This window comes from Equus asinus, chromosome 25, assembly GCF_041296235.1.
Source record: "Equus asinus isolate D_3611 breed Donkey chromosome 25, EquAss-T2T_v2, whole genome shotgun sequence".
Taxonomy (NCBI): domain Eukaryota; kingdom Metazoa; phylum Chordata; class Mammalia; order Perissodactyla; family Equidae; genus Equus; species Equus asinus.
In genome coordinates, this window is record NC_091814.1 from 18,265,261 (window position 1) to 18,285,206 (window position 19,946).

Genomic DNA, 19,946 nt, shown 5'->3' on the forward strand with positions numbered 1-19,946 from the left:
ATCTCCCCACAGCAGTAGGCAGGGGTCCACCATCTTCTCAGATCCGTGGATGAGGAGAATTCCAGGGGTTGATATAGGGCTGGAACTACAATCCTTTCCCTGCTCCCCAGCACCTGTTGGGCTGCTTCGGCAGGGCCGCCGGAAACGGAAGCCTTCTCCTGGCTTTGTTGGGCTTCCTGGGGAAGGGGGAACTGGTCCAGAGATGACTCAGCACCCTGCACAGAATCTAACCCCTGGCCCAGTGTGTGTTGTGGTGGTGGTTGGGGATGGGGCCTGTCTTGGCCTGGGGAGGGGAACTGGCCCCTCACGGAGGGTCAGCCCATCTCTTTGTGAGCTAGATTAGGGGTCCACCTGTGTCTGCCTCTGCCTCCGGGCACAGCACACACCTGACCACGAGCCCAGCCCTGGCCAGCCTCTGGATATGTGGTTAAGCTCTCAGCCTCTTTCCCATGTGTCCACAAGGGGGTCGCCCCACAGGGTTCCCTGTCCTCTGGGGAGGAGGGAGGTCAGGGAGTGTTTGGGTGTAAGTGGGGAAGGGAGGTCCAGGCTGAGAGTCAGGGGCTGCCTGGCTAGCCCAGGGAGTGGGCCTTCCCCAGGTCCTCCGTCTACCAGGGTCCCCAGCTTCCCTCCCAGGCTACCCTGACTCACACCCCGCCTCCCCACTGCTCCCCCAACTCCCCACCCCCAACTCCCAGATCACTGCCCTGACCTCACTGGGGCCTTTGTCCCGGCCCGGAGGCCCTGTCTGTGGGCCTGTCTCCTGCACAGGGAGAGAAAGGGCCCCATTGTTCTGGCTGCCTGCCGGGACACAGCAGCTCCCAAAGACTTCCAAAAATGCTCTGCCTGTCAAAACCCATGGGTGCGAGGGCTTTCTCTGGGGGCTGCAGTCAGAGCCCTGCCTGGAGGGAGGACCCACACTCCCTCCCCGCCAGCTGATCAGTTTCCTCCATTCCCCAGACTGGAGGTCCTTCCTGAGATCTAACTTCCACTCTGCTGGCTGCAAGCAGTCTACTCCCTCCTGGGAAGGGAGAATGGAAAGATTCAGGGGCAGAGCATGAGGAAGGATTTGGGAAGAAGGGGAGAGAAAAGAAAAGAGGGAGAAAGGAGAAGGATGTGAGGAAACTCCCCCCCACCGAGAGACTCTGGACTCCAGTTAATTGTCTGAGTGGGTGGATCTTGCGGCCTCTGTGTTTATTTCCCCGCGGTTCTTCCTTAGTCTTTAGATAGCTTGTTGACAGAGGGAAGGCTGTTGACCGCTTTGGACTGGAACATAAGGGGAGCAGCCCCCAGCCCCCTGGCCCATGTTCTATGGACCCCAAGCAGCACCTAGGAACTCTAGTATCATTGGCAAGGGACGTCTCTGTGCCTCAGTTTCCCCCTCAAGGTGAGCTGAAGTTCCTGCTGACATATAAGTTCCTGGCAAATGAGTTGAATAGAAAAGGAAAGAATCCAGGAGAGCCCAAGGGATTCAGAAGTTGGGAAGGGGCCAAGGAGGAGGGAGAAAAGGAGGAGGAAGATGGAGGAGAGGTGAGGAGGGGGAGACGGGGAAGGGAGGGGGTCCAAGGGTGCTGAGGGAGGGTGACAGCAAGGGGTGTCTGTCCTCAGCAGGGAGGATGGAGTCCCAGAGGACCCAGGAGAGGCCAGAGCCAGGGGGGCATCTCCCCACCCCTGAAGTCTCCCAGTCACCCTTCTTGGGACCCTGGGGCCCCAGCCTGTCAGCTGCTGAGCCCACAGCTGCTGGGAGATGGTTCCTCGACAGTGGCCCCCTGGCACCTGCCTTGGTTTATTTCTGGAGCCACAGCTGAGTCATGGGGGTGGGGGGAGTGAATGGGGCCAGGGTTGCGGGGGGAGGTAGTTTGTGACTGGAAAAGGAGAAGGCTGAAGGGGGAAAGAGGCCTCTAGGACCTGGGACTCTGGGGCCCAGGGTCCATCCTTGTGGGGCAAGATGGACAGATGCTACAGCATGAGGAACACGAGTTAGGTTACAGGAGGGACGTCCACATGGGAGCCCCTGGAATAATGGGGCTTGGGGAAGGGGTAGGGGAGCAGAGGCAGAGTCTACTGCTCCTGGAAAGTGGGAGAAGAGAGAAACCTGATCTGCAGGTGGGGGTGCTGAGTTAGAAAGAGAGGGGAGAGAGGAGAAGGGTGGATTGGGATCTTAGGACTGGGAGAGGAGAATCAGAAACGACCATCTTTTCCTCTGCTTCAGATCACAGACTCTGCAGGCTCTCACCCGAGGCCATTCGGTCCCTCCTCCTGTCCCCGAGCCAAGCAGCCCCTTCCCTGGTGCTGTCACTTGAGATGCTCCTCTTTGTCTTTCGAAGGTGGGCCTTCAGACTCAGGAACGGGGGGGCCTACGTCCCTTCTTTACCCACTTGAACTGCGTTCACAAGAAACTTCCTCTTTTTCCCCTTCTCAGGAAGACCCTCAAGTCTAACTGCCATCCATCCTGCTGCTAGACCTGTTCTGGAACTTAGCCTCCTCCGTGGGGTGGGGATGGGGGCCCAGAGGGACCCAGGGGCCTGTGCCCAAGCCTGAGTCCTCTCGGGTTTCCTGGGCTGGGGTAGGCTTGGTCCCCATTCCCTCCCCTTTCCATGGGCAGCTCCGGAGGGCACATTCCAGCTGAAATTAAATCACATTCCTCCTTCTCTGCCTGACAAGGATGGCATTGCTGACAGCAGCTGCGACACCACAGGGTCAAGTGGCAGCAGCTGGTCCCCCAGGGAGGGGCTGAGAAGCGGGGAGCTGCGGGGAGCTGAGGGACCAGGGCCTTTGGAAGCAATGAATGAACTCTGAGTCTTTGATTTCAAGAGGCCTCCCACCCTGCAGTGGGAGGGGTAAAGGTTAGACCACAGGGTGCCAGAGCTGCCTGGAGCCTCGGGGAATGATCTGGTCCACCCAGGACTGTACAGACGGAAAACCAAGGCCCCCAGCATCACCTTCTGAGAGGACCCCAGAAGGACACCCTCTCCCTCACCCTGGACTGGCTCCCACATCAGACAGGAGGCTGAGGGGGCCCTTTAAGAGGCCACTCTGAGCTCTCTTGGCTGGAGCCCAAAGCTGAGGACTTTGATTTCCTCAGCGACTCTGGCAGCCGGCGGTGGCAGCAGGGACAGCATCAGGCTGGCTGAATGGAGAGCGCAGCCCCTGACCTCACCCTCCGAGGCGCCTCAGCCTGCACGGCCTTATAAGGAAGTGCCCCAAACAAACCGAGGAAGCCACCTCCGGCCCCCCACCCTGCTCAGAGGCTATATTTACCCAGAGGAGGCCCCAGAATAACCTCCCACTTGTCCTCGTGCTGGGGGGCGAGGGGGGGGGGGACCGGGGAGCGGGGAGGCAGGCGGCTGGTTCTGCCTCCTCATTCCCTCCTCTGGGGACTCCACCCTCCAAAGTGCTTCCTGTTGTCCGAGCTCATCATAGTTGTTCCTTCACTCATTTGTTCATTTATCCATTTGTTCATTTATCCAGTACGTGTTCACCGAGCACCCTCAGGCCCCCAGGCGCTGTGCTGGACAAAGGCTTTGCCTTCCTGGAGCTTCTACAACGACAGGGTCTTCCCAGGCGCCACAGTGCTCTGGGCCTCCTACCCTCTGGCCACTCCTTGTGGCTCCTCTCTGCAGGAGTCCCCTGGGAGCTGCGTCCTGGGGTCACTCTGGGTGACCTCTAGACCCACGACCCTCCAATTCTTGTCCTAACCTGCTCCTCTTTCCTGAGCTCCACGTAGCCACCCTCCCCCAGGGCAGCTCCTCTTGGAGGTCACCATTTCCTACCGGATTCTCCAGCTCAGAGGATGGGACCACCTTCTCCCAGCTGCCCAGGCTAAACACCTGGGAGCCTCTGCTGCCGCATCCCCCTCCGTCTCCCACGATGGCTCACCAAGTCCTGAGACTCTGCTTCCCTTGCATCTCTCCTCTCATCCCCTCTGCCGCCATCAGCCCCTGCGCGGACCGCTGCGGTACCCCCCTGAAGCTCTCCGGCCCATCCAGTCCATTCGCACACAGCAGCCTGGAGGTTTTCTTTAAAGGGCAAACCTGGTTATGTCACCTCACTACTTAAAACCCTTCAGAGTCTCCTCATATCCCTTAGGAAGGAGTTCATATTTCCTGGCTGCCTGGCGAGGCCTCTGCCCACTGACCCCTGACCTCCTCTTTAGTCTCACTATGAACCTTCTCCACCCTCATTCTCTACCTTTGGGCTACACAAAGCTTTTTTCTGCTCCTCAAGTGCCCAAGCTCTCTCTTCTTGCCCCAGGATTTTGCACATGCTGTTCCCTCTGACTAGAATCCTTTTCCTCGCCCTCTACCCTCCTCATCCCCACACTGGGGGGCTCTTGCTCCTCTTTCAGGTTCTCAGGGCAGCCTTCCCTGACTCCCTCCTCTCCTACTCCTCCAGCCCCGATCAGGTGAGTTCCCCTGCCCTATGCTCCCATGACCTCCCACGCTTCTCTGTTTTCAGGTATGGCTTCCACTCTGAAGCTCTTGTTCAGTGACAAGGTAAAGCTCCCTGAGCAGGGAATCCTGGACCTCCAGCGCCGGCGTAGCACATGGCACAGAATAGCCGCTCAATAAATATTTGTTGAAAAATGACACTCACTCCTAGTATCACCACCAGCAATGTCCATGTTACTACCCAACCCTCATTTCTCTTGCTGCAGAGACAGACACTACCATTGCCAAAGAGGACACGCCTCCCACCACATACCTCCCTTAGGAAAGTCCTCGCTTCTGTCTAACTCAGATCCCTCCTGCTGTCTGAGATTGTCAGCAGAAGCGGCTGGTTTGGGTAACCGTAGGGGACCAGGGACCCTGGGGGCAGTCCCAGGGAAATACTGCTTGGCTTGGCCTCTGTCCTTGGTCCCTTGCCCAGGCAGAGGTGCCCAAGGGCATGGAGAGATCAAGGACGGGATTTCTTTGTCCCAATTCGAGGGGCAGGGAGTGGGCCTTCCTTGCTTCGAAGCCAGTGTGCTGGCTCCCCAGCCTGGCAGCCTGGCAGGGTCAGACAGGGCCTTGTTAGCAGGGGTACAGGAAGAGAGTGGAGGTCTCGTTGCCAGAAGGGTGGGGAGAGACAGGATCCTGAACCCCAAGGGCTGGGGTGTGTGTGAAGTGGGGCCAGGATGCCCATGACAGACTCCTAGATAGGGCAGGAGAAAGGCACGGGCAGAGAAGCGGACAGTGAGATACTGTCGGGCACCCTGTCCTCCCCTCCTTGGCAGAGGACCTGAGGAAGGTCCAGGGGCTGGGGCTCCATCCGCTCATCTTCCCCCGCCCTCGGCCTTGGGCCTGAGGAGAGGAAGAGCCTGCTCCCAGATTGGAGATCGTCTCCAAATGGGGAACCCTTGTTTGGCAGCCCTTGTGTCCCCACACCCGAGGTATTCAGAGGCCTTCCTTCCGCATAGCTGAGTGGGGACTGGTTTCTATTTGGGTATCCTGACTTCAAGGCTGTCAGAGCCTAATCCAGAAACCCCTGCTCCCTCCCTGCTCTATGCAGGGGCCCAGAGAACTCCTGGGAAGAGGGGTCCGGGTGAGGAGAAGCTGTGCCTGGGTGCACCCCAGTCTAACCCCAGTTATCAGCACAGCACAATGATCAGCACACCTGACAGCTTCAGTTTATCTCTCCTCACCTCCACGTTCGTCTTCCCTGTCTCCTGCATCAGCACATGAGGAAAGTCCTACTTAAGATCTAAGCTGCAGCCCTCCAGCTTCCCCTACCCTCCTCCTGCTCTCCCTGCCCCAGGAGGCCCCCAAGTCACCCAGCCCAGTGCCCCTCATTGTGTGGCTGAGTCTGAGGTTCAGAGAGGTTAAATGCTGACCGGAGGCCACATAGCCAGACTAAGGCGGGACAGGCCTCCCTCTTCCCTTCCCCCTGCTCTGACCCAGCCAGTTGGAGCAGACATCACAGGCCAGACAATTGTTTGGATTTAGGGGGCAAGGGGGCTTATTATGCTGGCGGCACTGAGGGGCCAGTGGGGAGGACATGCAAGGGTGGGGGTGGCCCCAAGGCCTAGTCCCTGTAATCAGCGTTGTGGGCAGAGATGATGATGGGCCTGGCTTCCGCAGGCGGTGAGGTCACCTGGACTGGCCCCCCCAGCAAAGCAGCACCCCGCAGCCCTCCCTGGGTCCCCACCACTGCTGCCTGCAGCCTTAGTCTGTCTTGTCTCCCCTGTGAGGACTTCCAGGTCCTCCTCTCCTCAGAAGGCAGCCCCTCCCCACTACGAGCATCTCAGGCTTCCTGTCCCCATCTCCCCCCAACTCTCCACTGTCTCTTCTGCTCCTGCCCCGGCCCTGAGGTGCCCCCTGAACTGGGAAAAGAAGAGTCCAGAATTTGTAGGCAGAGGCTTTACTTTATTGAGGCAGGGGTGAGCCAGGCAGGGCCACAGCATGGCAGGAATAGGGGGGTCAGGACATAGGAACACTCTTCCCCCTCCCCCGGTGGCCAGACACCCCATGAGGGTGCAGTGAGGAGGGGCAGGGCTGGCGAGCCCTCTCCCCTGGGAGGAGCTGATGAGATGGGGAGGGAAGCAGGTGCAGGAAAGGGAGCCTCATCCACAGGGATTCAGCTGGCTTGAGCCTGACGGGGCAGTGCGGGCAGGATGTTTTTTACTCCTGGAGCCTCCATACTTGGAACAGGTCCCTCTGCCACACCCCATTTCACCTTGGCCAGCTAGGCCTCTCGGACAGAAACCACGGGTCAAGAGAACACAAGTTAGGGTGAGAAGGGAGGGTCCTTAGGGACATCTCCCCCGCCCCCCCATCCTCAGTGCAGGAGGAGGAGCTCTTTCTCTAGTCCTCCCCCGAGGACCAGGAATCTCCATCTCCTTCCCTCTGACTGAACTTCAGGAACTGGCCGGGGCCCAGCTGAAGCGGAGCCCCTGCCCAAGTGGTCTTCAGGGCACCCTCCTCCGCCCCCTCCAGGGGGCTCCCTCTGTCCCCCTCGGGGGCCCCCAGTTTCCCCTGCTCTACTCCCTCAGACTGCTCCAGCCCGTTCACCACCCCCCCATTCACATGCTCCAACTCTTCCTTCAAGCTGGGGCCCTGGCCATTGACACCAAGCGTGTCCCCTACCCCCGGGCCTGTGTCCTCCTCCCCACTGAGGGTCTCCAGAGGGCCAGGGACTTGGTCCTCCCTCTCCAAGGGAGCAGGGTTAGACTCCTCTTCTGAGCCTGAGGGCTCAGTGCTGTCCTGGGACACAGTCCCCAAGGCAGTCACGGGGGCATCACCCACCACACCCCTCAAGCCATCATCCCAGGGCACAGTGACATCCATGGTCTCAGACTCTGGGAGCTTTCCTGTCTGAGGGCCACTCAGGGCAGGGAGGCTGCCAACAGAGGACCCCGGGCCCCACCGCCCAGCCCCTGGCTCCCTCCCCTCCTCTTCCTCTTCATCTTCTTCCTCTCCCTCCTCCCCACTCTCTTCCTCGTCTGCAAACCCATCAGACTCCCCATCCCGATCCCAGGCTGCAGGCTCTAGAAGCAGCTGGGGTACCTGGCCCAGAGGTTCTGCTGCCTCCCCAGGGACCCCAGGAAGGAGAGAAGCCTCGGTCCCCAGATCCTCAAATTCCTCTGACAAGTCAGAGTCCCGGCCGCATTCCTCCTCCTCATCTCCCTCCCTCTCCTCTGAGGGGTAGGGGTGGGGCCTGAGGCCCTCAGAGGCCAGGACCACAGGATCCCAGCCTTCCTTTCTGGTCTCCCCTTGAGGGGAGGGCCTCTGCTCCCCAGCCAGGTCCCACTTGGGGGAAGCAGGGGACCTGAGGTAGAGGCCCAAGGGAGTGGAGTCGGGAAGAGTCTCCCCCAGCTCATCAGCCTCACTCTCTTCTCTGCTCTCCTCCCCCTCCTCCTGGAGGCCCTCAGGGATCCCCCCAGAACCCAACTCCTCCTGCTCACTTTCCACCTTCTCCAGGGCCTCAGCCTTGCCCTCCAGCTCCCAGCCAGCCTCCTGGCTCCCCTCAGCCAGGGGCTGGGGCCCAGGGGCATCTTCAAGGATTGGGGTGGGTGACCGGGGCTCAACAGGCCTTGGGCTGGGGGTCCCCAGCACTGGTTTTGCATCCTCCACTGCTTCCTCTGACCCCAGGGGCCTGGGTTGAGGGGTATCACTTCCATCATGGCACATGTTCTCAGCAGGGAACACCTGCTCTGCTCCCCAGGGGGCCTCAGGCTCTGACTCCTCCCAGCCCCTGGGAGGCTCCGGGGGGTCTCTGCTCTTCCCAGGCAGTGTGGAGAGCTCTGGCTCCAGGGCAGCTGCCTCCTCTAGGTCCTTTCCAGGCCCTTCCAAGCCCTGTACTCTCTTTGCCTCCAAACCTTCCTCGCCCAGGAGTGGCTCCATCACCTCCTCTCTAGCCAGGAGGCCTGGGTCCTCCAGCTCTAGGGCCTCCTGCCCAGGCCCCTGCTCAGTTTCCATAGCAGCCTCGCCCACACCCACAGCTGTCTCTAACCCTGAGGTGACCTCAGGGGAGGCTTGGCCATCCCTCGGGACCTCCTCCTCCTCTTTCAACACTGCTTCTATCACCTCTGACATTCCCCAGGGAGCTCCGAGGCCTGGGGCCCCCACCTGCTCCGGGTGCCCTTCGGGGTCTTGGAGGCCCTTAGCACCTCCCTCCCCGCTGGCTCCCTCGGCTGGGATCCTGTGCTCTTTGGGCTCAGGGCTCCCCGGGCACCCCTCCCCTGCGGCAGTCAGCTGCGGCTCCCCCTCCTTTACAGACTCCTCCTCCCCAGCCAAGCCATCCTGTGCCCTCGGGTCGAGCTCTGCCTCACCCTCGCTGTCCATTCCAGCCCTCCCAGGGGGCATTTCCTGATCCAATTCTTGGTCCCCCACCACCATATCTTCCCTCCTCTGCCGATCCGCAGACAGCGGCAGCTCCTGTCCCTCCTCTTCCAGAGGCCTCGGGGACTCTTGATTCTCCCCCTTGTCCACGTTCTCTTCCTCTTCCAGGTACCTCTGACTTTCCTTGTCTACCTCTTCTGGAGATCTCAAATTCTCCAGGTTCCTTTCTCCTAGAGATCTCAGTGATTCTTGATTCTCCTTTTCTAGGGGTCTCAATGTCTCTTGATTCTCTTCCACAGACACTAGTGGTTCTTGAATTTCCTTTTCTGGTGGTTTCATTGTCCCCTGATTCATTTCTTCTAGAGACCAGAGTGGCTCTTGGGTTTCTAGAGATTTCAATATTTCCAGATCTTCTCCTGTAGACTTTAGTGGTTCTAGATTCTCTGTTTCTAAAGATCTCACTGCCTCTACACTCTCTTCTTTTAGGGACCTTAATAACTCTTGATTCTCTTTTTCAAGAGGTCTCAATATCTCCTGGTCTTTTCCAAGAAACTTCAGTGGCTCTGGTTCCACCTTTTCTAGAGGTCCCAATGTCATCTGATTCTCTTTTTCTAGAGGTCTCATTGTCTCTTGGTCGTCTTCTTCTAGAGACCTCAGTGGCTCCTGGTTCTCTTTTTCTAGAGGTCTCATTGTCTCTTGGTCTTCTTCTTCTAGAGACCTCAGTGGCTCCTGGTTCTCTTTTTCTAGAGGTCTCATTGTCTCTTGGTCTCCTTCTTCTAGAGACCTCAGTGGCTCCTGGTTCTCTTTTTCTAGAGGTCTCATTGTCTCTTGGTCGTCTTCTTCTAGAGACCTCAGTGGCTCCTCGTTCTCTTTTTCTAGAGGTTTCATTGTCTCTTGGTCTTCTTCTAGAGACCTCAGTGGCTCTTGGTTCTCTTTTTCTAAAGGTCTCATTATCTCCTGGTTCTCATCTTCTAGCGACTTCAGTGGCTCCTGGTTCTCCTTTTCTAGCAGTCTCAAGGACTCATGATTCTTATCTTCTAGAGACCTCAGGGACTCCTGGTCCTCTTTTTCTGGAGCCCTCAAGGTCTCTTGATTCTCATCTTCTAAAGACTTCAGGGACTCAGGATGCTCTTTTTCTAGAGGTCTTGATGTCTCCTGATCCTCTTCTTCTAGAGACCTCGGTAGCTCTTGATTCTCTTTTGCTAGAGGTCTTGATGTCTCTTGGTTCTCTATTTCTTGAGATGTCAGTGGCTCTTGATTCTCCCTTTCTAGAGCTCTCAATGACTCAAAGTTCTCCTCTTCTAGAGACCTCACTAATTCTTGATTTTCCTCTCCTGGATATGAAAATGTCTCTAGATTATCTTCAAGAGATGTCATTAGTTCTTGATTCTCCTTTTCTAGAGATTGCAATGTCTGTGGGTCTTTTCCTATAGGCTTAAGTAGTTCTACAGTCTCTTTTTCCAGAGGTCTCACTACCTCCATGTCCTTTCCTTTTAAAGATTTCAATAGCTCTTGATTCTCCTTTTCTGGACTTTTTAGTGTTTCTAAGTTCTCTTCTTCTAAAGACCTCAGAGACTCTTGATTCTCTTTCTCGAGAGAGCTCAGTGTCTCATGGCTTTGTTTTCCCAGAGACATCAGTGGCTCTTGAATCTCCTCTTCCAGAGCCTTCAGAGTTTCTTTTTCCAAAGGACCCTGGGAGTCCTGGATTTCCTTCATGTCCAGATCCCCTTCTTCTTGCTGTGTTTCCTGCTGCAAGCTGCTCACCCCTTTGACTTCTACGGCTGTTTCTTTCTCTGCCAGCCCCAAGACTTGCCCTTCACCTTCCTCCTGGAACCTGCTGGACACTCTAGATCCACTTGGTTCTCCATCTTTGGCCTCTAAACTGGGGTGGTCAGGGCTGAGGGGTGGGGCCAAGGAGGCATGATCCTCAGGGGACTGGCCTGTACCGGCCTCTTGCAGCTTGCCCCCAGGCTCCTCTGGTCCTGGCAGGACACTGGCAGGGATAGCCACCTTGGCTTCAGCCCACATGGCCTCTGGAACCTGTTGCCTCTCAACCTTTGGCTGGAGCAGGGAGAGAGGGGCATCCTGAACTCTGACCTCTGCATCTGTAGCAGAGCGGAGAGGCTGAGGTGTGGGTGGGATGGGGGTGCTGGCCAAGGTGGGGGTACGGGCCTGGAGGAATTCCTGTCTCTTCAGAAAGTTTGGCACAGGTGTCTCGAGAGTATCAGGCAAGGATGAGGAGAGGGGAGTTGGGCTCAGGACAGAAAGCAAAGGTCCCAGGCGCCGGCCCTCTGGGGTCCCAGGGAAATGTAGCTCCAGCTTCGGGTCTGGAAAGCCAGAGGGGAAGAGACAGTGTCAGAAGGTGCTGGCAGGGCAGAGCGGGAAGCCACAGAGCAGTGACCATTTCTGGCAAGAGTGCCCATGGGCCCTGTCCCCACCTCCCTCTGGCTGGGCTGACAGTGCACCCGCTGCTGTTGGGGCCAAGGAGTCAAGATTTAGATTGGTGCCTCTCAGAAAAGAAATCACCCTGGGATATGAAGAGCAAAGAAGAATAGAGTTTGAGGGGGCAGGGGCCTGGCCCCTCCTCTTACCCTGCAAGCTGAGGGCAGCCTTGGAACCACTGCTGGGTGTCTGCAGCCGGGAGTTCTCAGCCTCTAGAAGGGTCCTGGGGATGAGGGAGGAAAAGCTGGGTAAGCCCTCTGCCCAGAGGCCAGTGGGTAAGCTAGCCGGCAAAAACCCACAGCTGCGCTTGCATGTCCTGGCACAGCAGGCGTCTTCCTCACGTTCACCACCATCACACAAAAGCCACACGCAGGGTTACGCTTGGCTGTGCACATGACATCACTTGGTCACATACCCACAGATATCACACACTTGGTCACACAGCATCACGCACTTATTTGGAACACACAGCTGGACTCACAAATACACAAGCAGATTCCCACACAGTCGAGACAGTGTACACACACCCACGTAGGCTTAGACTAGTCTCCTTCTCCCCACCTCCCAGCCCAGTGACCTCATCCTCCGTGTGGGGGGCCAATTCTCATGCTAATTGCTGCCTTTGTCCACACAGCCATCTGGAGGGTCTGAGTAGGGGGCTTCCCAGGGGAAGTGGGAATTCTCAGGCCGTTCCCATGGGATAGGCTCCCTCCTCCTCTCCTGGGGCCCCCAGAGCTGGTCACAGACAAAAGCAAATGAATTCAGCTCCCTCTCTCCAAATCCTTTTCACGCCTCAAAAACCAGCGGTTGAGCCTGCCCAGCCCCTTCCCCTTGGTGGTTTGACTGGGGGTCAAGGCCTTCATCTTGGGATCTCTAAGTACTCTGGATCCCCAGCCTCTCAGGGCAATGGAGGTCTTTGTGTCCATGCTCCTGCCCCAGTTCCCCATGGGGACTGAAGAGGAGGGGACCAATAGGGGAGGGGAGGGCCAATCAATTCAACACGTTATGCTGAACATCTACTCTGTTCCTCTGCATGCTCTCGGAGTCTGGTTAGTATTTTCTGTGGTCGCACCTGTGTCCTTCCCAGTGCAGGGTCATGCCTTCTGAGCTCTGTGCTCCGTGAAGGTAAAGGCACTCTCGTCCTCACCCCTGGATCCCCACTGACCTTCCCTCTCTGGGCCCTGCCTCCTCTCCCATCCTGAACCTGTCCCACGGCCCCTGCCTTTGTTTGCCTGTGGATTCTACAGGCACTGTCCTCATAGCCTGTCCGCCTCTGGCCCCCACCCTGTGGATTTGGGGTACACAGCCCTTCACACTGGCAAAGCCCCTTCCTCAGGCTCTGTCACTGGATCCTCAGCCAACCAGGCCAGTTTCCGGGAAGAGGCTATGAGTTTGCGCAAGGCCACAGAGCCAGAGAAGCAGCACCTCCTCGGTCTCAGCCTCTCCTGACTCAACAGACAATTCGGTTGGCAGAAGGGCTGGGCGGGGCCGAGGGCACTAGGGTTTGAGAGGAGTCAGGGTCCATGATGTTCAGGGGTCTGGACGTCACCCAGACCATCTCCCATTCTCCAGACAAGGAGACTTGTCAGTGCAAGTCCGTGCCACCAACCCACATCTGCAATTCCTCTTTTCTGAGGCTTCTCAAGGGCATCATGCCCTCGGTGTCAGCACACACACACAGAGACTAGGCTTTTCAGGCCCTTGGGGTAAGGGCATGGATGCAGATGTCCCACACGTGTCCAGCCCACTCTCCTGAGGCCCTCCCACTCAGCAATGTCACCTCTCTTTGGGGGATTTCCTGGGTATGGGATGCTTCTCTGGTCCTGAGCCCATGGGGGAGCAGCGGGGCTCAGGGGGGAAATGTCCTGGTGTGGAAGGGATCAGCCTACAGTCACAGAACCTAGTGGTGGCAGAGCTGCTTCCACCTGTGGCTCTGGGCCCCTTCAGCTGAGGAGTCTCTACCCCAACATGTAAGTGTGCATCTGTGTGCCTGGGGGTAGGGTTCAACCCATACCTGTATGTGGCCACCTCCAGGCTGAGGGACATCTTGAGGTGTGCCAACTGCTGCCGACCTTCCAGGACCTGGGCGATCTGGCTCTGCAGGCCCTGTTTCTCCTGCTCCAGAGCCTCCACGGCCAGCTGCAGAGCAAGCCAGAGGCGGTGAGGGAAGGGGCGGGGTCCTTCCTGCTAACTAACCTGCATCTCCCTTGGCTGCTGCAGCAGCATCTTCTGCTCCCTGACTGACTCTGGGTAGAGCAGATTCCTGCCTCCCCGACCTCCCTCCCTGCCCAGAGAGCCCCCTCTGGAGCCTCCCAGAGAAGCACAGTGGCCCCTCAGCCCTCTCCCACGGCCTGGCTCCTCTTCTGAGGATGCTGATTAAATGGTAGCACATGCTGCTCAGAATTCAGCTCCCACAGAAAAGGGGAGGTGAGGAGATGGGTTACAGAGAGAAGGAGGGGGAAAAAGTGGAAGCAGAAGGAAAAACGATTAATCAAGAGGCTTGGATCTTGAAGGACTGGAAACCAAACAGTCCCAGTCCGGATCGCTGCCTCTTGCTCCTCACACCAGGCCCCCACCCCCTCCACTTCCCACATGTTCTGGAATCTTTTTCTTCTGAGAGGCGGGGTGGGGGGGCAGCCATGGTGAGACCTCTGTCTGGCCCAGCCAGGAGGCTGTTTTCTCAGCTGCTGGTCACTTCTGCACAGTGAGAGGGGGAGCAGCTGTCCCAGGCGTCTGGAATGTGCTCGGGGAGCTGAGAAGCCATACCATGAAAGAAGGGCTGGTGGCCACTAATCCAGGGCCCCTCACCCCCTCCTGTCTGGGGGAGGAGGCCTGTTAGGAACTTGGAGAGGCTGAGCTGAGCGGGCAGACCATCAGACTCACCTCAAAAAGGGAAAGTCCTGGGCATCTCCTGTGTGAGAGCAGAGCCTAGGGAGGGGCCCAGGTGCCATCACAGGGAAAAGGTGCCATCCAGAAAGGGAGGCACTGCAATGGTGTTGGGCCCGCCTGCCCTTCCAGGGGTGTGCTTTGAGAGGGCTCTGAACCTCCACCATTCCCACCCTACCCTAGACGGAGCCTAGACAGTTTAGGGCCTCTGGCACCAGGTATGGGTTTTCTGAGAACTGGCCCCTGACTCGACAGCCATCCCCACCCCCCACTTCCCATTCACTTCCCAAGAAGGTCTCCAAGCCCCATAGGGACTTCCCCAGGCCTTGTCTGCCCAGGCCCTTCGACCTCCTCACCTGGAACTTCTCAGTGGCCCGCAGACGCTCCTGCCAGCGCCCCTCCAACCTCTGCTCCAGCGCGGACCTGCGCTCCTGGAGGCCACCGCGCTCGGCCTGGAGCTGCTGCAGCTCCAGACGACCCTCGCGAGCGCCCTGCACCACACGGCCCAGCCGCTCACGGGCCTGGCCCAGCGACGTCTCCATTTGGGCCACGCGCTCCTGGTAGCCGCGCACTGCCCCGCGCCACGCCTCGCCCAGCCGCCGCGCCAGCTCCTCCACCTCAGGGGCCGGCGCTGGGGGCCCGCGGGGCGGCGCGGGGCAGCGGGGGGCACAGGCGGCCTGCGCATGCAGGCCGGCCCGCTCCTCCTCGTGCGCCACACGCAGAGCCTCCAGCTCGCGCTCCAGCTCCGCCGCCTGGTTGCTCAGCCAGGCCTGGGCGCACTTCTCGGCCTCGACCGCGCGCCGGCTGCGGGCCACCTCCTCCGCCATCCGCTCCCGGGCCAGCCGCTGCTGCTGGCATCGGCCGGCCACGCCCTCCACCTCTTCCACCAGGTTGTCGCGCGCCACCTCGGCCGCGTGCTTCTCCCGCCAGCGCTGGTCGACGAGGGCCCGCAGGGCTGCCAGCTCGTCGTCGGCACGGGCCCGCCAAGAGGTGTCCCCGGACTGTGCCCGGAGACCCCCGAGCTCCGCGCTGAGCAGCTCATTCTGCTCCTCGAGCGCCTTGACCCGGGCCAAGTAGGCCTCCAGGCGCCGATTAAGCTCCCACATCTGAAAAGATTCCTCCCCCAGGCAGCCCTCCATCCTGCTCGTCTGACCCACCGAAGGTGGAGAGACGCGGGGCACTGGGACAAGCCAGCGGCTCTCAAAGCTTTTAGGACGAAAAAGAAAAGGAGACCGATTGGGACAATGACGGGGCGGGGCGAGGCGCAGCCTGAGCGACTGAGAGTCGGGAGTGGGAGCGACGCTATTCATACTCCCGCCAGCCTGGCGGGAAAAGGGGCGGGACCCAGGCCTTAACCCCTTAGAGTTCAGAGAAACGGCGGCAGCCTCTGTCCCTGCGCCACGGTGTGCTGGCGAGTGGAACCAGAGGAGAAGCCAAGCGTGGAGAATCCGATGTGATGGAGGTGGCTTTCTGAGGGAGGAGGCCGTGAGGGTCACAACCCCTGATAAAAGCAGGTTATGCACAGAGCTGAGCCTGTGGACTGGGCGCCGGCGGATTCAGACCTGGGAGGGGGTGCGAGTTTGAGTCACTCAGCACACCCAAGAGAGGAATCGCTCACTGAATTCCTCTAAGACTCAGTGTCTTCATCCGTAAGATGGGAGCAACGATGGACGTCTCACGGATTGCTGAAAAGGTAGATGTGGCCATGATTTTTGTGAATAGCAAATACTCACCTTCCTGAAATACTAGAAGAAAAGCTTAGCGGCACTGCCCCGAAAACAAGAACAAATACATCACATTGGAAGACACGAACATGCCGCTCCCCCACCCTGCCCCTCTCCCCTCCCCCCATTGCCTGTCTCCATCAGAAAACGGAGAGATCAGGTGAAAGGATGTTTTCCCCACCATTCGCCTCCATCCTTCCTACAGCTCGTCCTACCTGAGGTTCACACACCCACTTTAGTAGTGGAGGGCCTCACCCAGTTCTCAGGGAAGTGCGCCCCATCCTGCCTTCGGTGTCAAGAATTTTTGGTCCGAGGGCGCCCCCTGGTGGCTTACAGACCTAGACAATAAGAGGAAGCAGAAAGAAGAGGCTGCTCTTTGCTTATCACGACCAGCCCCAAGTTATTGAGCCTTTGTGATGCGTCAGATGACGTTCTGACATTTTACTTGCATTATCTGATTGAATGTTCAAAACATCGTTTGAAGGTTCTACAGTTCAGGAAGCGAAGAGCTCACTGAGGGTGGGAGTAGTTGGGAAGCCTGGTTGGGGGTGGGGGGTGGTCCTTCAGTTGGGTAGTGACGAACAGGCAACATTTGGGGTATGTAGAGTGAAGGGGAGGCCGGGCCAGACCGAGAGAGTCAGGGATAACGAGGCCAAGGGGCTCCTTGGGGAAGGAATTTCTGCTCATGTAAATCCAATTTAGCTCTCTAAGTGTGAATTGAGCACCTACTATGTATCAGCACTCCGTCCCAGCCCCGGAGGAGCTCAGAGCTTGGTGAGGTGGGGGCAACAGTGATGGGCACGCACAGTCTGGTGGTGAAGCAGACACAAGAAGATTACGACAATACTTATCTCCCGAGGTGTCCACAGAGAGCTGGGGAGCACAGGGAATGGAGAGGGTTTTATATCTATAATGACCCGGTGGGGTCATCTGTCCACCCAGGCCTCGGTCCCCAGGCCAACTGGACTTTGGAATTCACTCAATATTTGGAATGGAGGCCAAGGAGGGGCCGGCGGGTGTGGAAGGGGGGGATTGACCGCGAGCTAGTGCAGACCAGAGGCTGAGTCCTCTCCATCCTCACATTACCTCACAAGTCCTGCTGTTTGGTTTGGGCTGGGGGTTCCCAAGAATTGTGTCCAGGAGAGCTGACTTTGGCTCTCTCCCTCCTCTTTCACTTCCTGGCTGTGGGGAGAGGGATGCTGAATACTTGAGATCCTCTTGGATCCTTGAGGGGGTCCCCTGGAGAGGTGGGGTGGCATTGGGGAGGGGAATTTCTCTGCTGGACCCCTCTCTCTCACCCAGAGGACAGCCATTTGGCACTGTGTTTCATGCAAAGAGCACTGAGTCTGACTTTGGCACTTTCTAGCCGAATGACCTTCAGCAAGTCACATAATTTCTCTAAGTGAGCCTCAGTTTACCTGTTTGGTGAAGAGAGTTAATACTTACCCATCCCCATAAGTTTGTCCTGAGGATCAAGCAAGACCAGGTAGGGGAAGTCTTTGTACAGAGGCTTTCTGAGGACGATCACCATGAACGTCATGAAGCTGGAGCAAACTCTCCTCCCGTGAACCAGTTGCGGTGAGATTTGAGGATCATGGGGAGCACAGATGATCTAGAATGTGGAAGAGTATGGTCCTGATTTTCCTAAGGCAGGAGAAAGTGGGTTCTAGCAACCACAACCTGGTGGAGCAACATTAATGACCAGCAGATTCTGAAAAGATAACTGACTTTTGAAGCAATGAAAAACTGAGGAAACTGAGGCCCTCCATGGAGGCCAGCAGGCCCTCAATGGGCACACGGTGGGCCAAGTGGCCTCCTCTCCTCCCCTGGGGCTTGCACTGGATTACTGGGATTTTTATGAGGCCTTTGGCTGCACTTCTTGTGTCCCTGGGCCCAGGACACGTGGGCCATGTGAGACTACAGTGGTGGATACACAGTCCAGTAGCCGTCCCCAGAGATGTCTTTGAGTGAGCTGAGGAGGGCCCTGGGGGCTGCCCCGTGGGGTTCTGTCCTTCGTCCTGACTACTACAAGTTTTTATTAAAGACCTGAATGAAAATGTGGAAACTGTATTATCAAATCTAGAGATTATGCAAGAACTGAGGGTTAGATTTCAACGGAATAGAAGAAGATGACATTTAAAGGCATAAATGTAAAATTCTGCTTTTGGTTTAAAAAAAACCCAACGGTGATGACCCTGTGGCTGAGTGGTTAAGTTCGCACGCTCTGCTTTGGCAGCCTGGGGTTTCACAGGTTTGGATCCTGGGCGCAGACATGGCACCGCTTGTCAGGCCATGCTGAGGCGGCGTCCCACATAGCACAACCAGAGGCACTCACAACTGGAATATACAACTATGTACTGGAGGGGTTTGGGAAGACAAGAAGATGAAGAAGAAGAAGAAAAAAAGAAGATTGGCAACAGATGTTAGCTCAGGTGCAAATCTTTAAAAAAAAAAAAACCCAACAGCATAAAAATGGAAGAGTGAAGAATAGAACATATCTAGTGAAGAAAACCTGGGAGTTTTAGAGGACCACAAGCTTGTTACAAACCAACACAGTGAAGTGGCAGCCTGGAAAAGGAAAAAGGAGGTAAGTGGTTAGTAGATAGAAGGTGTCCAGATCAGAGGTGGTGACATTCCCATTGCCCTCCACACCTGGAGGACACTGTATTTTAAGAGAGACACTGATGGTTTGGAGTTGATCCCAGAGGAAGATGACCAGAGGGTAAGAGGGCTTGGAATAATGTTTGATGAAGACTTTCTGAATCAACTCATGTCTCAAGATTGAAGCTAAGCTCCAAAATTAAAAATAATAGCCTCTAAGTACCACACACATCCTAAAGAAAGTTGGCAGACCCCCTCCACAGGTCTTACCCCTGCCCCAGTCTGCTTGAGAGAAGGCAGGCCGAGTGTGAAGAAGGAGTGTGCAGCGCACTGGAGCGCGGGGCGGCCAGCCCTTGAGGGCAGGCTGTGGCTTCCCCCTCCTCTGCTCAGAGGGAAGGTCGATGCCCACCAAGGCGAGTGGGTGTGGGCTTCCTAGGGAACGACTTCCCAAGGTTGGGGTCTGCCTGAAGGACCCACTGGTGTCCACTCCTAGGCAGCTGTCCTTTAGAGCAGGGGGCTTGCTCGTCTGCCCTCTGGGCCTGACTCAGCAGGGGAAACAGACCCTGGAGAGAGATACCAGGAATAGAAGGGGCCACAGAGAAGGACAGGGGAGGTTCTGTGGGCCAAGAGGACTCCGTGAAAGGAGCCCCCATGGGGCAGCAGGCTTCAGGCATCACCACCCCTAAGGGAGATCCGCATCTGATGGAGGCTGACTGTGGCACCAGGTGAGTGGCATGCACTCCTGTTTCCTCCTGCCTCCTGCAGAGGAGAAAGCAGCCTCAGAAGGGACCTGCCAAAATGTCCTTAAGGGACAGGGGAGGGAGATGCACAGAACGGTATTGTGGGTGGTGGGCAGAGACATCTAAACCTTCCATTTTTGTTACCTCCCCTATCCCCTACTTTCATTGCCTCATAATGCAGGGGTTCAGGGAGGGGCTAGGAGGTCACTCTTGTCTCGTCACTCCATCCCTTACTTAGCCCCTATGTTCATCTCCCTGTTCCCCTTTTCTCTTGCCCTTCACTCCCCAGCTAGATGGGTCCTGCTGGACTTGTGTGCAAAGGGAAAAGTCAGCAAGGAGTCACAAGCCTTGTGACAACAAGAAAAGAGATGGGAAGGGGGAAGTAGGCAGCATGGAGACCAGATGGTAGGAGGGACAACAACTCTGGGAAGCTCTGTGCGAAGAGATCTGGTGAAGCAGAGAGAGGGAGGCAGCTGGTGCCGAGGAAGTGATCAGCAGAGCAGACAGGGGGCCCAGGCACCCCTCCTGGGAAGTCCGGCCTTGGCCTCAGAGCTTTGGGTACTGGCTGGCCTCTGCTTTCCCCTCCTGCTTTTCGCCATCCACACGAGGGAGGCTTGGAGCTGGTCTGGGGCTGGGCAGCAGAAATGCTCCGTGTCTCTTCATTTTCTCCTTTCCCAGCTGGAGGGGTAATGGGGCTGCCTTTGCTGCCTCCTCCTTTCCCTCGCGTGCACAGCAGGGCAGATGGCCTCCCCATGCTCCATCCTGGGTGGAGGGGTTGAAGGACGGCACAGTGAGGT

The 19,946-nt window shown here is 57.4% G+C and overlaps 1 protein-coding gene and 1 long non-coding RNA gene across 2 annotated transcripts; one reads left to right on the forward strand and one right to left on the reverse strand.

Moving 5' to 3' along the window:
• Positions 1-931: 931 nt before the first annotated feature.
• Positions 932-4,587, forward strand: LOC139041981 (uncharacterized). Its single transcript, XR_011498114.1, has 3 exons — positions 932-1,384; positions 2,210-2,324; positions 4,456-4,587. It is a non-coding gene; the product is annotated as an uncharacterized lncRNA (long non-coding RNA).
• Positions 4,588-6,320: 1,733 nt separating this feature from the next.
• Positions 6,321-15,385, reverse strand: NES (nestin). Its single transcript, XM_044758204.2, has 4 exons — positions 14,441-15,385; positions 13,213-13,337; positions 11,348-11,421; positions 6,321-11,083 (listed from the first exon to the last, which is right to left on the reverse strand). Exons 1-4 carry the CDS (start codon positions 15,221-15,223, stop codon positions 6,780-6,782), a joined length of 5,286 nt encoding a protein of 1,761 aa, XP_044614139.2. The 5' UTR covers positions 15,224-15,385; the 3' UTR covers positions 6,321-6,779.
• Positions 15,386-19,946: the final 4,561 nt, after the last annotated feature.